Source organism: Acanthochromis polyacanthus, chromosome 9 (assembly GCF_021347895.1).
Source record: "Acanthochromis polyacanthus isolate Apoly-LR-REF ecotype Palm Island chromosome 9, KAUST_Apoly_ChrSc, whole genome shotgun sequence".
Lineage (NCBI taxonomy): Eukaryota > Metazoa > Chordata > Actinopteri > Pomacentridae > Acanthochromis > Acanthochromis polyacanthus.
The window spans coordinates 7,157,344-7,171,494 of NC_067121.1; the positions used below are offsets into that span (position 1 = coordinate 7,157,344).

The 14,151-nt window shown below is 43.7% G+C and overlaps 3 protein-coding genes across 3 annotated transcripts in view; all 3 read left to right on the top strand.

Moving 5' to 3' along the window:
- The window catches only part of LOC127535335 (zinc finger protein 239-like), a 46,967-nt gene that overhangs the window by 13,205 nt on the left and 19,611 nt on the right, over nucleotides 1-14,151 (top strand). The gene's annotated exons all lie outside the window — the stretch shown is intronic.
- Nucleotides 972-7,337, top strand: LOC127535473 (repetitive organellar protein-like). The gene is made up of 12 exons (XM_051953631.1): nucleotides 972-1,246; nucleotides 1,390-1,461; nucleotides 2,817-3,491; nucleotides 4,405-4,687; nucleotides 4,859-5,092; nucleotides 5,342-5,521; nucleotides 5,634-5,781; nucleotides 5,888-6,045; nucleotides 6,384-6,527; nucleotides 6,622-6,847; nucleotides 6,947-7,066; nucleotides 7,161-7,337. The coding sequence occupies exons 1-12, from the start codon at nucleotides 1,048-1,050 to the stop codon at nucleotides 7,335-7,337; spliced, it is 2,616 nt and encodes an 871-aa protein (XP_051809591.1). The 5' UTR covers nucleotides 972-1,047.
- On the top strand, nucleotides 7,457-8,922 carry LOC127535352 (uncharacterized). Its single transcript, XM_051953187.1, has 3 exons — nucleotides 7,457-7,641; nucleotides 7,741-7,970; nucleotides 8,090-8,922. The coding sequence occupies exons 1-3, from the start codon at nucleotides 7,511-7,513 to the stop codon at nucleotides 8,710-8,712; spliced, it is 984 nt and encodes a 327-aa protein (XP_051809147.1). The 5' UTR covers nucleotides 7,457-7,510; the 3' UTR covers nucleotides 8,713-8,922.

A 14,151-nucleotide genomic window follows, 5' to 3' on the forward strand; every position in this document is an offset into this window, starting at 1 on the left:
CAAGTAGCTTGCCCAACACTGATTAAATTAAAATTAATTTATGGACGTGGGCGAGTTGACCCGGTTTGGGGCATTTCGCCTCTCATCCAGCAGGAAGAACTGAAGGGGCCTCTTGGGTAGGGGGTTCAGGTGTTCGGTCTGGGTCGGCATGTTTGTTGGCTGGAGATTCTTCATCGTCGAGATTGCTGTGAAATTATCATGCATATGCAAATACAACTGTACTATTCGGGATTGTACAATATCTGTTGAATGTCGATGTCTGGTTGAGTCTGTCTGAAATGTGTGTTTTTAGTGTATATTTTATATTATGTGATGATTATGACCTTTTATGTTTTTATTTTTTAACTTGCACTGTTTCTCTTAAGATTGCCACTTCATTTCATTGCACAGGTTGCAACGACAGTTAAGATATTGAATTGAATCAAATTGAAATCAGTCGTGGTTGCTAACCAGATAGCAAACTATGGGTGAATCAATGTTGAATCTATGTTGAGACCTAACATCGAAATCATACAGAAAGCGCAAGGTTGATAAAATGTTGAGTCAACGTTTGCTTACATAGATTACATGTTTGCAAACATAGATTCAACATTAATTAAACATTGACCTGTCAAACATTTTAATTAAACCAAAATGCAATGTAGATTCAATGGTATCTTTTAAACACAAACTTCAATGTTGACAAAATGTTGTTGAATCAACGATGATCCAACCATCAGTCTTCAACCGTAACCACAATTCAACCTTCTTAACCCTAAATCAACATTGATTTAACATCTTTTGCTGTCTGTGTAAAGTGTGATTTATGGTTGAAAAGCAAACGTTGACTCAACATTTTATCAACCAATACTTCACATCACATCACATCTCTTTCATCTAAATCTGAATGTTGAGAGAGATAGAGGAACAAGGCGGAACAAAAGTTACCCTCGCTGTTTCTGACGGAGCTTCACTGCGTGACACCAGGTGGAAATAAAATGCTCCAGCAGCGTGAGTTTTCCTCATGTGTGGACTGAGCTGGAAGACGGTTGTTTTGTAGTGTCTCAGATGAATATTTGTTCAGATGAAGTAACGATGAGTTCAGTCCAGAATCTGAGAGAGTTGATCAACGAGCGACTAACTGCTGCTGCTGAAGAAATATTCAGAGAGTTTGAGAAAACCATCGTCCAGTACGAGGAGGAGATCGATCGTCAGCGCAGACTGCTGGATAACATCTGGAAACCACAGATAACACAACACACAGCAGGTTTGTAGAACTGTGATGGTCTGAATGAATTAACTGATAAATAATAATCATGATGATAAATTGAAGATAATAAATAGATGGTGGTGCGTGTTTAACTAGCATCACATTAGTAACATTTTTCTTGTGTCCCTTTGTCCACCCAGTCCTCCCACAGGTAGAGATCTGTAACGAAGAGGATAACAACTGGAAATTACAAATAACGTTGCACACAACAGGTATGTAGATCTGTGATGAACTAATAAATGAATCAGACTGTAGGATCGTAATCAGAGCTTGGAGTTACATTTATTTTTAGCTTCAAACAGAAATTACAGCAGCAATTGTTGTTCTGACAGAAACAACGTGAACTAGAAAAGCACTCGGATAGCGCGTACCTCCGCCATGCCGTCTGTCTGTCTGTCTGTCTGTGTGTGTATTTGTCTGTTAACAGCATAAGTCAAAAAGTCATGGACGGATTTTCACCAAATTTTTACAGGATGTCCGGAAGAGCAAGAGTAAGAATCGATTAGATTTTGGAGGTGATCCGAATCACCGTCTGGATCCAGGAATTTTTTGAAGGTCGAAGGACAATTGAGAGATGGCCGCCAGGCCGTCAGGCCATCTCTCAAATGGACAGAGATTGTTACTCTTGCTCTTCCGGACATCCTGTCAAAATTTGGTGAAAATCCGTCCATGACTTTTTGAGTTATGCTGTTAACAGACAAACACACACACACACACACACGGACGGACAGATAGACAAACAAACTCCGGTGATTACATAACCTCCTGGCAGAGGTAATGAATCTGTTTTTAAAAACAGAAACATTAAACATTAAACACACACTTTGTATAAAACACACAAAAAAACTGAAGTAGTGATTGCTGTGAAAAATAAAGAATCTGAGCTAACAAATGCTAAACAATTTGGAGGGTGAATCAAATTGCAAATATTCTGATCAATATTTTGGTTTGACTAATAATGTTTTTAAAAGTCAAGTTTCAAATCAATATTCATTATTCACTGTGTAATAGATTTACAGCATCTAATGTAACATTACCACAGAAACCACCATCCAATGTGTGACTGTCACACTAAGAGGACACATGAATCTGTAAAACTGTGAACTCAAAGTCTAAACTGGGGTCAGATGTGCTGCAAATAATTAATAAATATGATGAGACTGCTTTGGTCTGTTGAACCACATATTATAAAGCAATCAGTGAGCATAGACAGCCTCTTAAAACATCAGCCCCTTCACAATAAAACTGAACAACCGTATCCATCTTATTTAGTAACTTTACCTCACATGTCCTGAATTGTAACCTTTGTGATTTGCTAAGTGCATTTTTTCATTTTGTAATTTCCTATCAAAATTGGTTCATTGTTCATCCCTCATGATTTAACTAAATCATGCCGTCATCACAGTGTAAAAGTCAGACTTCTGGGTGGATGTGTGGAATGCCCTGCTTAGAGAGTTGCTACCACAAAACAGAATCTGGATAAGATGAAGAGCATCAACAGATGGAAGTGCGTATTTAACTAGCATCACATTAGTAACATTTTTCTTGTGTCCCTTTGTCCATCCAGAACTCCCGCTGCAACAGATCTGTAAGGAGGAGGAGGTTCCTGCTGAGCAGAATGTCTGTAACCAGGAGAGGAACTCCAGTGTGGACCAGGAGGATCCAGAGCCTCCACAGATGAAAGAGGAACACATGGAAATCTGCACCAATCTGGACCAGGAGAACCCAGAGCCTCCACAGCTCAAAGAGGAACAAGAGGAACTCGGCAACAGTGTGGACCAGGAGAACCCAGAGCCTCCACAGATGAAAGAGGAACATGAGGAACTCTGCACCAGTCTGGACCAGGAGAACCCAGAGCCTCCACAGATGAAAGAGGAACATGAGGAACTCTGCAACAGTCTGGACCAGGAGAACCCAGAGCCTCCACAGATGAAAGAGGAACATGAGGAACTCTGCAACAGTCTGGACCAGGAGAACCCAGAGCCTCTACAGCTCAAAGAGGAACAAGAGGAACTCTGCAACAGTCTGGACAGACAGCAGTCTGGACAGACGGCAGCAGCAGATACGAGTCAGAAAGCAGATAGCTTTATGCTAGTTCAGTACAAGTCTAAATGTGAAGAATTGGCAAGAGAAAAATTCAGTATCTCTGAAGACACAATTGGCCCTTATGAAGAAGCGACTGATTGTCACCGCAGACCATTTAATATCACCAAGAATCTCCAAATAAAGTTACACAGAATAGGTATGTAAAACTGTGTTGCTGTGATGGAAGTAACTAATTAGTGTGATTCATGTAGGATCCTTATCAGCCTTATATGACAGTTATTTTGAAGACTGTCATAAATGGCATGAGTGCATCCCTTTCCTAAACATGTGATATTAAACCCACAGTGTGCATAGTCTCAGGGGAAACCGGCTTGAATTCTTACAAAGCAGTCATGTTTCTTTTAGGTTCACTGATATGTGGGAACAGGTGTACTTTGGAAGAGTCTTTTTTTTCTTGTTGGCTTTTTTCATTCATAGTATTTATCTATCCTCCAGTACTTTTAAAATCAAACTTGTCTTAAAGTCTGTCCTAATGTGCTTGTCAGCAGATGCACCTGTAATGTTACCAATAGCTGAGCTGTTCATACTCTGATCAGAACTGGCTTCCCTTCCTGACTTCTGCTGCTTTCAGCATATTTAGATTTAGTATCAGAGATTTAAAGTGTCTTGACATTTTTTTTATGAATATCTTTTTAACTCTGAGATTCTCTTTGCTTAAACTGACGTGATCAGCTGATGCTTTGAATAGAGGAGACATCTTATTCTATTGCAATAGTTGGAACTACAGTCCTCTCTGATTTTACAGCAGTGTTACAGAGTAGTGGTTGTTATGCCTTTTGAAATGATTATCGTTGAGTGCAATCAGCTGTTTTCTGTCACAGCTGACAAGTGTAATTATCAGCACGGTCTAAAACTAGGAAGCTGCTGTCTGAATGGTTGTATAGTGAGCTTTGTGAAGAACAGTATCAACTCAGAAGTCACTCTGACTCTGGTGCACGCAGATCATTTTTATCATTTTAACACTTTGCCAATAGTTCAGACTTGTATGTTTATGCTCAACATAGGTGTGACTGATTTTTTTTTTCTCTCGTGTTTGTTTTTCCCTCCAGACCTTCAACAGCAACATATTTATGAGGAGCAGGAGGTTTTCACTGATCACCTACTCCGTAACCAAGAGAGGAACTTCTGCTTGGATCAGAAGGATCTAGAGTCTCGACAGATTAAAGAAGCACAGGAGAAACGCTACCTCAGCCGAGACCAGGACATTCCAAAACTTCCACAGATTAAAGAGCAACAAAAGGAACTCAACTGCAGTCAGGAGAGAGAGCAGCTTGATGCCTTAAAGGGGATTTCTGAAGAAAGTGATCACAGTGAACCAGAACCTCCAAAATGGTAAGAACAAACTTCTTTCTTTTTTTTTCTGGGTATAAAGGTTACAACATGGTTGAGCCACAGTAAATGCCTAGGGTTAGGGTTATTCATTATTATTATTCTATATTTGCTGTGGATATTCCATTTGCTTATATTGCTAACCCTAACCCTATATTAATATTGTGATTGCAGTGTTGCCAAGCCCATTCCCAACCGCCACTACCTCCTGTGCCCGGTCTGCAACAAGAGCCAGGACTGCCTCTCTGTGCATCTGGAACGGACCTGCATGAAGCAGACCAGCAAAGACGAAAGGGCTAAAGTTGTGGAAAAGGCCAAAGAAGAGGCTAGTGTGCTGCTGAGGTCTGGGCGCGTTTATACCTACCAGCTCCTCCAGGACATTTTGGGAGCCAAAGACCCCCTCAAGAGGTATGTGGCAAAAACAATTAGATTCAGATTCAGATTCAGATAAACTTTATTTATCCCCGAGGGGCAATTAAGGTGCATATGAGCAGCAGGACGTTCCAAAAATAGACAGGGTTTTCACAGAAGAATAGGATAAAAAAGAATGAAATAGAATAAAATTTAGAATATACAGTTTAGAATATTAGTTTAATCAATCATTTCTTCTTTCAATGAATGAACAGTGCTAACTGTTTCTTGTTTTTAATTTTAAAGGCTGATTGAGGAGCTGCAAAGGAGGAACAGCGTGGTCACCAATGTGCCATCCGCAGTTCCATCCACCGCCGCCCAGCTCCCTGATGTACAGGCCGGGCCTTCCACTGCCACGGGCCGGCCTGACTCCCCTGAGGAGTCGAGTGATGATACAAGCGAGAGCAGTGGGGAGACTTTTCAGTGGTAAGAGCTCATTCACCTCAACAAACTTCTGCTGTTCACATTTCTTTGCATATGTGTGAGAGAATTGGCGTGATCTTTATCGTAACTGTAGTGTGAATTTTTCTAATTGCAGCAATCGCAACCCGGAGTGGAAGATTAACAAGAGGGCGCGGATGGCTGATCTGGGGCTCTACCAGAAGCATTCCCTCGACCATCCTCTTTTAAAAGGATTTGCAACACACCTGCGAAAGGACCTCAGCATTGAAAATTTCAAGCAGGAGGTGAACAATTCCATCAAATGCTGAATGATACATTTGTTTCAGTATAGCCATGACTGCAAAGGCATTTGCTGTAAATGTGTAACATTTGCGTTTTGTTTCTCCTCAGGTTGACAACGTGGCACGCTTCCTCTTCTTCATGGATCCTGCTGAACCCTCCCTCATGTTTGTGCGGGAACGGGAGAAGACACAGGAATACCTGCGGAAGCTTTCCGACGCCAAACTTGGCAATCGAACCCAGCTCAACTATTTGAAGAGCTTGAAGAGGTTTGTAACATTCATTTTTCTCCATGTGAATCAGAATCCTTTTATTATCATTAAGCACACGCTGTCATACATACAAGCTGTTGTCACCTGCCACAGTGTTTGATATGAACAAGTTTAGGCTCTTTGGAAAGGTCAAACTCTGAGCTTTACACTGATGTGTAACACTGAAGGATTTGCACAAGCTAGCTGGGAAAAAAAACAGACTTGCAAATATATTGAAATTCAGGGCCTCTCACAGAAACAGTTGCCCAGTTGTTGTTAAATGTGGGTAATAACTGATTGACTTGTATTTTCATTTTGCTTACAAATGTCCAATGTGTTTTTACTTTGTTGAGCAGATTCCTGAACCACCGGATCACAAATACAGACATGTTTAGGACCGACGCAGGTCTCCACAACGAGGCCAAGCAATACACGGACTTCATCGGTTCTTTGCAGAAACAACTGGCGAAGGGCATCAGCAAGGAAATCGTTGCAAAGCGGTACGTGCAATGTCTTTTGAAAAGTCTTTTCTTAACACGTGCACAAATGCAAAAGCTTGCGCAGTTTGAGTAATTTTATTTTGTACTTTCACAGTGACAGAATCATTCTTGGGGACATGACAACCACCCCACATGACTGCACAGCGGTGCTGAGGGCGGCCAAAAAAGACTTTTTGGCCATTCTCGGCAAGATCGACGATACCACACAATCCTATGACTGCCAGCTGGAGACCTCCGAGTGCCTCATTGTATTGTACTACCTCGAAGCGATTGTGGTACTGAAGCACCTGCAGAAGCCCGGGGTGGTGGAGCACATGACAGTGAGTGTTGTCCTTTGATTTTTTTATTTATGATTTTTTCATGTGAACCCAACAGTGAGAGCATCAATTAATGGCATGGCATGTGTGTGTTTTACGCAGATTGAGGAGTGGAAAAACCGAAGCAAGCTGGATAAGGGTTTTGTTGCCATCTCTGTAAAAGAACACAAGACTGCCACACAGCAGGTGGCAGTCTTTGTTCTCTCCGCAGAAGAGGAGGCTGTAAGTTGATTTTTTTTTTTTTTTTTTCCAAGATTACTCTCTCTGTAAAAATCCAGAAATCGAATCTGACGTCTGTACCTTTCTCTCCACACAGTGGTTCGACAAGTACTTTGAGTGTGTGAGGGACCAGCTGAAGACAACAAAGAGGTTCCGGGCGAGCCCAGAGGCTGAGAACGTAGAAGAAGACCCCCTGGAGCGGTTTTTCCTGTCGACATCTGGCAAACCAATTCACAACTGCTCCAATGATTTGGCCAGGCTGCACACAAAGTAAGTACATCTTTATGATGGGATAAGCTGCTACGTGTCATCTAAGTTAAGTAACCTAAGAGGAGGAGGGGTGAGAGCTGTCATTTACAATTTACTCTTCACTCTCATTTTAGATACAACCTCACACCGGTGACAAGCCAAGTGGCGAGACGGATCTTTGAAACTGCCGCCAAGTGCATGCCTGATGTGGACAAAGCCATGATTGCCGACTACCTCACCCACAGCACAGCCACGGCGGAGAAACATTACCACATGAAACAAGGTGGCTACCTGATAAGGTCCCTTGAGCTCCTCGACGAGTTGAGAAGGTAAGCAGATCATTTGTTCCAAAAACAGTGTGCACACACAGTGGACTTCATTTAGCATATCAGTCTGGACACTGACCTATTTTTCTTTTTATTTGGCAGGCATGATGACAGTGAAGAAGGTCCATCCAGCCGGGCCCATCCAAAGTCCCGGAACCCAAGGATGGACTTTGAGAAAGAATGGAACAACTTCAGCAGAGAGCATCCAGTCACAGTGGATGGGAAGGTGCCCTCCCTCGTACACCGGGCCGCTGTGTCACAAGACAGCCAGAGGAAACTGTATGAGCGCTGGCTGAAAAAACAGATGAAGCTTCGGATACAGCATGCTGCCGGTATTATCTAAACCTTTGCAGAAATCTGAATATTAATCTGGACAGAAGTATTCTGTCCCAGCCTTTGCAGATTTCTGAATGGCCTGAACTAACTTTGGACGTTTCTATTCTCCCCACAGCGCAATTCCCCCGTCGGCTCCCCACAGAAAGCCGAGTGGCCGGATGGATCAGCAAGCAGGGATGGAAGCGGAACATCCCATCTGCGTCAAAGATCCTTGAAGCATGGCAACCCACGGGTGACTTCCAGGACATTCCCACCTCTGCGGCTATTCGGAAGCTGGTAAGCTCCCAGCGGTGGAAGGGGCTGGTGATCAGTCACATCGAGGGAAAAGGAAGAGCAGTACTGACCACCCGCAGTTTCAAAGCAGGCGAAGTATTATGCGATTACCACGGGGAGGTGGTCACTTCTGACCAAACTCATGCTGCCACCAGCCTAAAGGAGACGGACTTTATGTTCTTCTATAAGAACGGGGCTGGTGAGAAATTCTGCATTGACGCGCACTTAGACAAGTGCCCCTGCCACCCGGACAGAGAGACCTTCGGCAGACTCATCAACCACTCCAGAAAGAGACCCAACATTAGGCCTCATCTCTTCAGTCTCAAGTTTGAGAGTGGAGAAAGGGACGTGCTGCTTTTCATGGCTATAAGGGACATCAAAGCAGGAGAGGAACTCCTTTTTAATTATGGCGTCAACAGAAAAAACTACTGCGGAGAAGGACTGGATCTTGAATGGAATGATTAAGCTCTCTTCCCTTCCCTTCTCTTGCCCCTCTCCCTTTTTTGTAAATACTTGTATTTTGTCTTTTTTACATTTTTCTATTTTTTGTAAATAGTTGCATTATCATTTTTTGCATTTGTTTATTTTTGTAAATACTTGTATTTTGTCCTTTTTTTCACATTTTTGTAATTACTTGTACATTTTTACTGTTAATAAACCAACTTGTGATTCTGATTTTGATTCTGGTTTTGATTACTGTTTAGCATCTAGCATCACCACTGATCACTTGAGTAACAGAATGTAACATACAGTACTTCAGATTATGTTTTGATCAGCACATCAGCAGCACATATTGGTCAAAGTCTTAAAAGTGAATACATTTTTCAAGGATTTTCAGGTTTAAAGTGTACTCATTCCAATTACAGGGCCTCAAAGGAGTCCTGTATACAGCATGGAAATGAACATTCTCATAATTCCCAAACTCAACAGTAAAATGACACAATACAAATGTCATGAAATGTACTTTTTCTTGACCTGCATTGAGGATCTCAAACACAGGAAGTGCATCTGAAAGCACTGCCCTGTAACAAAAACTATATACAGTACATTGAATTTGGAAAAAATACACGGAAACACACGAGGGCATTTATATCTTGCTTAGTTGGTGTTACTTTGACTGTTGCTTCTAGTGCGTAAATGGAGGATGAGGAGAAGGAGGAGGAAGAGGGCAGGGCGTGAACCTCTACCAGCTGAGTCGGTTGCTTCGGCCCAGTCATAAAGTAGACTTGGCTGGAGCCTCCGGACTGGGGTAGAGTTGATTAATGCCAAGGCTCATAATGCCCTTGCTCATTGTCTCTAACGTCCGGGGTGATGGATGTTGAAGTGCTCGCCTCAGAATTTCAAGTCTCCTCCGTGGTTTCGTGAAGTACAACTTCACCTGTCTCACAGAGGAACTTGAGTCTCTGGGCCCTCTTGTGCATAAAGACGCCGTCCAGGTGGCCGGTCGCCACCGAGCGGATCTCTATGGCCTTCTTCCCCAACCCACGATGTGGTTGGAGCGAATGTAGGCCACTGAGGTGGTGGAAGTGTACTGTGACAGAGAATGAAAACAACCACAGTTAGTTCTTTTCAGGTTAATATTCATATTAATATTAAACACAGAACCATCTTATAAGCTCTCAATGGCAGGCTCCACTCACCGAGGTGAATTTCAGCACTAGTATGTTACTTGTCCTTCAACACAGCACCATCTCACAGGTTCCTCTTTGGAATTTGTCTTCAAGTTTTACTCCTTTCATTTTTCACTACTGGTGCTCAACTCTTAGGTTATTAGTAGGTTTACATGTATCCGCTCTGAAGTTTTAAGTGGAGTCCAGCTCAGCGGACACACTGAAGTTTTGGTTGCTCCAGTCTCATCATAATAAAAAAAATCAGAATCATCGTAGCGTGTTCCTCTTCAGGTCCACGACCCTCGCTCTTGTGGTAAAAAAAAAAAAAAAAAAAAAAATCTCCCTGAAAGGTTGCTGTTTGTTTCCAGTGGTATAAAATCCCATTGTTTAATTCAAGATGAAATATTCATGAAATTTTCTGAAAGAATGGGAGGACAGAAGTTTAGTCTGATAAAACTACACTTGTTCATTGTATGAAAAGCACTGTAACAGCTTTAAATGCCAGATGCTTGTCCTGACCACTGGAACCTGCCAGGGACACTTTACATAAACTTTGACAAAGATGGAAATGACTCCGGGTGAAGTAAAATGGTAAGGAGAAACTGTCTAAAATGTTATGAAAGATGGACAAATGTCACACTCGAAAAGCACCCAGAGAACGCAGACATCCGCCAAGCAGCTCAGTACTGAATGGGACAAAAAACACAGTGTGTCTCTTCATGTACCAGTACTACATTACCCATAAGCCACCACGCTTAAAGCGGAAGGCTCATGTACGTCTCTCTTCCAGGGATATTGTGATTTACAGGAGTGGAATTTTCTCATTTTTGGCAAGCCAGAACATGTCCAAAATTTAATCACCTGTTCCTTGCCCCATTATCAACATTTCTTGAAAATTTCATTAAAATCCGCTCAGAACTTCACGTTATGTTGCTAAAAAATACACAAACAAACAGACAGACAAACGCCGCAGCCGGCGTATTGTTACCTCCGCTGCCGCTTCGCTTGGTGAGGGGAGAGCAGGGGCTGATCCCCCGTGGCGACAGTATTCCAGGGCGCCCTGCCCCCTTCACAAAGAGAAGAGAACTCGCCCCGGGGCTCCCGCGAGCTTCTCCGGGTTCGCTTGCGTCACCACACTGGAAGCCTCGCATCGCCTTTCTCCACCACTCCAGGTTCGGGGATCTGAACCCGTCCCGTGTACATTGTGTGGTAGAAACATTTAGTAAAATTCTCCCTGAACCATCTCCCAAATAAGACTTTTTTTTTTAATTTATGAAAAATGAAAAGCATAACATATTTAAATTGCACACAGCTCGTGACTGGTCATGCAGACTCATCGATCATATCATACTTAAAGATTTTTTTTAATTTTACATTTTATTGCTTCTTTTTAATTTTGTTTATATTATTTTACTTTGTTCTTGGGCCCTCCCCTAACCCCATAACCCAGACTTTTAATGGGAGGCCCCAGTGCCTGTGCACCCCCCAACACCCCAAAACAGTGTTGGGACGTGCACGGGAACTAACCCTTTGTGTTTCAATTGGTTGTCTCTCTTTGTCTGTCTGTCTCTTTGTCTGTAAATAGGTTAGTAGATTTAGAGTTGTTGGTTTAGTAGTTTTTAGGAGAGTTAGAGTTGTTAGTTTAGTAGTATGTCGAGTTCACACACACACACACACACACACACACACACACACACACACACACACACACACACACACACACACACACACACACTATTACTAACCCTGACCCACCACTGCTGCTCAAGACACACTGCAAGGCTGACCAGGCAGAGACACAGAAAGACTCTCTCTCTACTGCCCTACTGCCCTCTTGTGGTAGAAAACACTTACTAAAATTCTCCCTGAACCATCTCCCATTGCAGTCAATGCATGAGATGAACTAGAGGAGCCCTCAGTAGAGGGCAGAACCACGCCCTCTACTGGCGAAAACCCTGTCCTCCCTATACAACTGATGCAATATGTATCAATTTTGATCATCCTCCGTATATCCCTTCCTACTCGATCTGCTGACCTGTAACTCCACAAGTGAGCAGGAGACCTTAGACCAATCTTCAGTGCCAAGTTTGATTATCCTGATTTCAGCACTTGCAGAGATATCGGACCGGACATAGCCACATACATACATACATACTTACCCAGCCAGCCAACCAGCCAGCCAGCCAGCCAGCCAGCCAGCCAGCCAGCTACCGAAGCGATCGCAATAATCCCGCCAACATCGTCGAGCGTGGTTAAATATTAATCAGAATTTCTGAAATAGGAGGAAGAAAACAGTGTGTTATTTGGACACTTCAGGGAATGGCCTTTCCAAAGATAAATGACATGGCTGGAAAAGTGACACAGAAAAATCCTGCCCAGCAGCGCATGTGCTGAAATTTTCACAAATGAATTTTTTTTTTTGAAAATTATGAAAAATTTCCGTTGCCGCATGCGCCGTCGACTGCTACCTGATCCACAAAGCACCCGACCCCTGCGGTTTCCTCTGTGGGTGGTGAGCCGCAGGAGGATGGGTCCACGTTACCCATTCGGGCTGTGCTCGGCCGGGCTCCGTGGGACGCTCTCTTTCGAGCCCCAACCCCGGGCCTGGCTCCAGGGTGGGTCCCCGGTTCCGCCATTCCGGGCGACGTCACGTTCCTTGTTCTTTTCATGTCCATAGGGGGTTTTTGAAATGCTTTTGGTCTGACCCGTCACCTCGGACCTGTTTGCCTTGGGAGACCCTACCAGGGACATGAAGCCCCCGACAACATAGGTCCTAAGATCATTCGGGCACGCAAACTCCCCCACCACGATAAGGTAGCAGTTCAAGGGGGAGATTTTTTTTTTTGCGTAGACTGCTGCATCCGCAACCCAGCCCCGGATAAGCGGAAGAAGATGGATGGAATTATGAAAAATGTAAAGCCTAAGATATTGAAATTGCACACAAAGGTGTTTGTTTGAGTCTATAAGTGTTTATGAGTGAGCACAAGCTCCTCAGCACCAGTGGCAAATTTCAGCACAGATTCAGCGATTATGCTGAAAAGTCAATCTCGCTCTCTACTGCCTTCTTGTGGTAGAAAACACTCAGAAAAATTCTCCCTGAACTATCTTCCATTGCAGTCAATGCACAAGATGAAATATGAATCAAAATTTCTGAAAGAATAGGAGGAAGAAAACAGTGTGTTATTTGGACACTTCAGGGAATGGCCTTTCCAAAAATATATGACATGGCTGGAAAAGTGACACAGGGAAAAATCCTCCCAAGCAGCGCATGTGCTGAAATTTCCCCAAGTTAAATTTTTTTTGGGAAAATTATGAAAAATGTAAAGCCTAAGATATTGAAATTGCACACAAAGGTGTTTGAGTCTACAAGTGTTTATGAGTGAGCACAAGCTCCTCAGCACCAGTGCTGCAGAGTTTTGGGCAAATTTCAGCACATGCGCTGAGGACTCAGCGATTATGCTGAAAAGTCAACCTCGACAGGGTCTTCTTTCCCCGCTGATTCTGCCAAGCCCATTCCCTTGACTGTGGTTTTGCTAGACAGTAGGTACGGACAGTGGGAATCTCGTTCATCCATTCATGCGCGTCACTAATTAGATTGCGAGGCATTTGGCTACTTTCAGGGTCACCAACCGTTCCGGGTTTACCAGCCTGTCTGGGTTGTCATCGAGTGCCGCATGATTATTGTAATCATTACGAGACTCCCGCTGCCCCAGCCCACCGGTCAACAAACCAGTAGGCCAGATCTGGCCTTCAGATTGGCTGGTGAAGTCTCTCAGTATATCAAGCATATACAGGAGCACCCGCCTACTCACCAGCCTAGGAAACGCCCGCATCTGGTTAGTGCTCAATCCCAGCTCCACGAGAACCTGATTGTTAAAGGATGGCCACTTACCCCTCGCACCAACAGGGAAGCCCATCACTTTAACGTCCCTAACGCCCAAGAGGTCCTTTACTGTCTCAGCCAGAGGTTGATAGGCTGCAACCTTCTCATCCACGGCTTGCTGTAGGGTGTCTGGCCCTACCTCATATCTAATGGTAACGTCTACAACTAAACAGCGATCACCCTTTGTGCATATCAGGTCCGGATGCCTGACTCCACCATCGGGTGTGTCAATATACATTTCCCTGACAGCCTTCCAGCCCGCTCGTTCAGCTTCAACGGCCAAGTGGTCACACACCTTGTGGTGTCGTCTAATACGACTGCCCTGGACCGCAGGGCACTGCCCACGGATGTGTGAACAGGACTCCAACCTAGCCTGGCATCTCCTACAGCACGGCCTTTCCTTACTCCGCC

Coding starts and splice junctions, on each gene's coding strand:
- LOC127535473 (XM_051953631.1), top strand. CDS start 1,048: ATGAATATTTGTTCAGATGAAGTAACGATGAGTTCAGTCCAGAATCTG. Junction 3,492..4,404: donor AATAAAGTTACACAGAATAG/GTATGTAAAACT, acceptor TTTTCCCTCCAG/ACCTTCAACAGCAACATATT. Junction 6,046..6,383: donor TATTTGAAGAGCTTGAAGAG/GTTTGTAACATT, acceptor TTTGTTGAGCAG/ATTCCTGAACCACCGGATCA.
- LOC127535352 (XM_051953187.1), top strand. CDS start 7,511: ATGCCTGATGTGGACAAAGCCATGATTGCCGACTACCTCACCCACAGC. Junction 7,642..7,740: donor CTCCTCGACGAGTTGAGAAG/GTAAGCAGATCA, acceptor TTTATTTGGCAG/GCATGATGACAGTGAAGAAG. Junction 7,971..8,089: donor TCGGATACAGCATGCTGCCG/GTATTATCTAAA, acceptor TTCTCCCCACAG/CGCAATTCCCCCGTCGGCTC.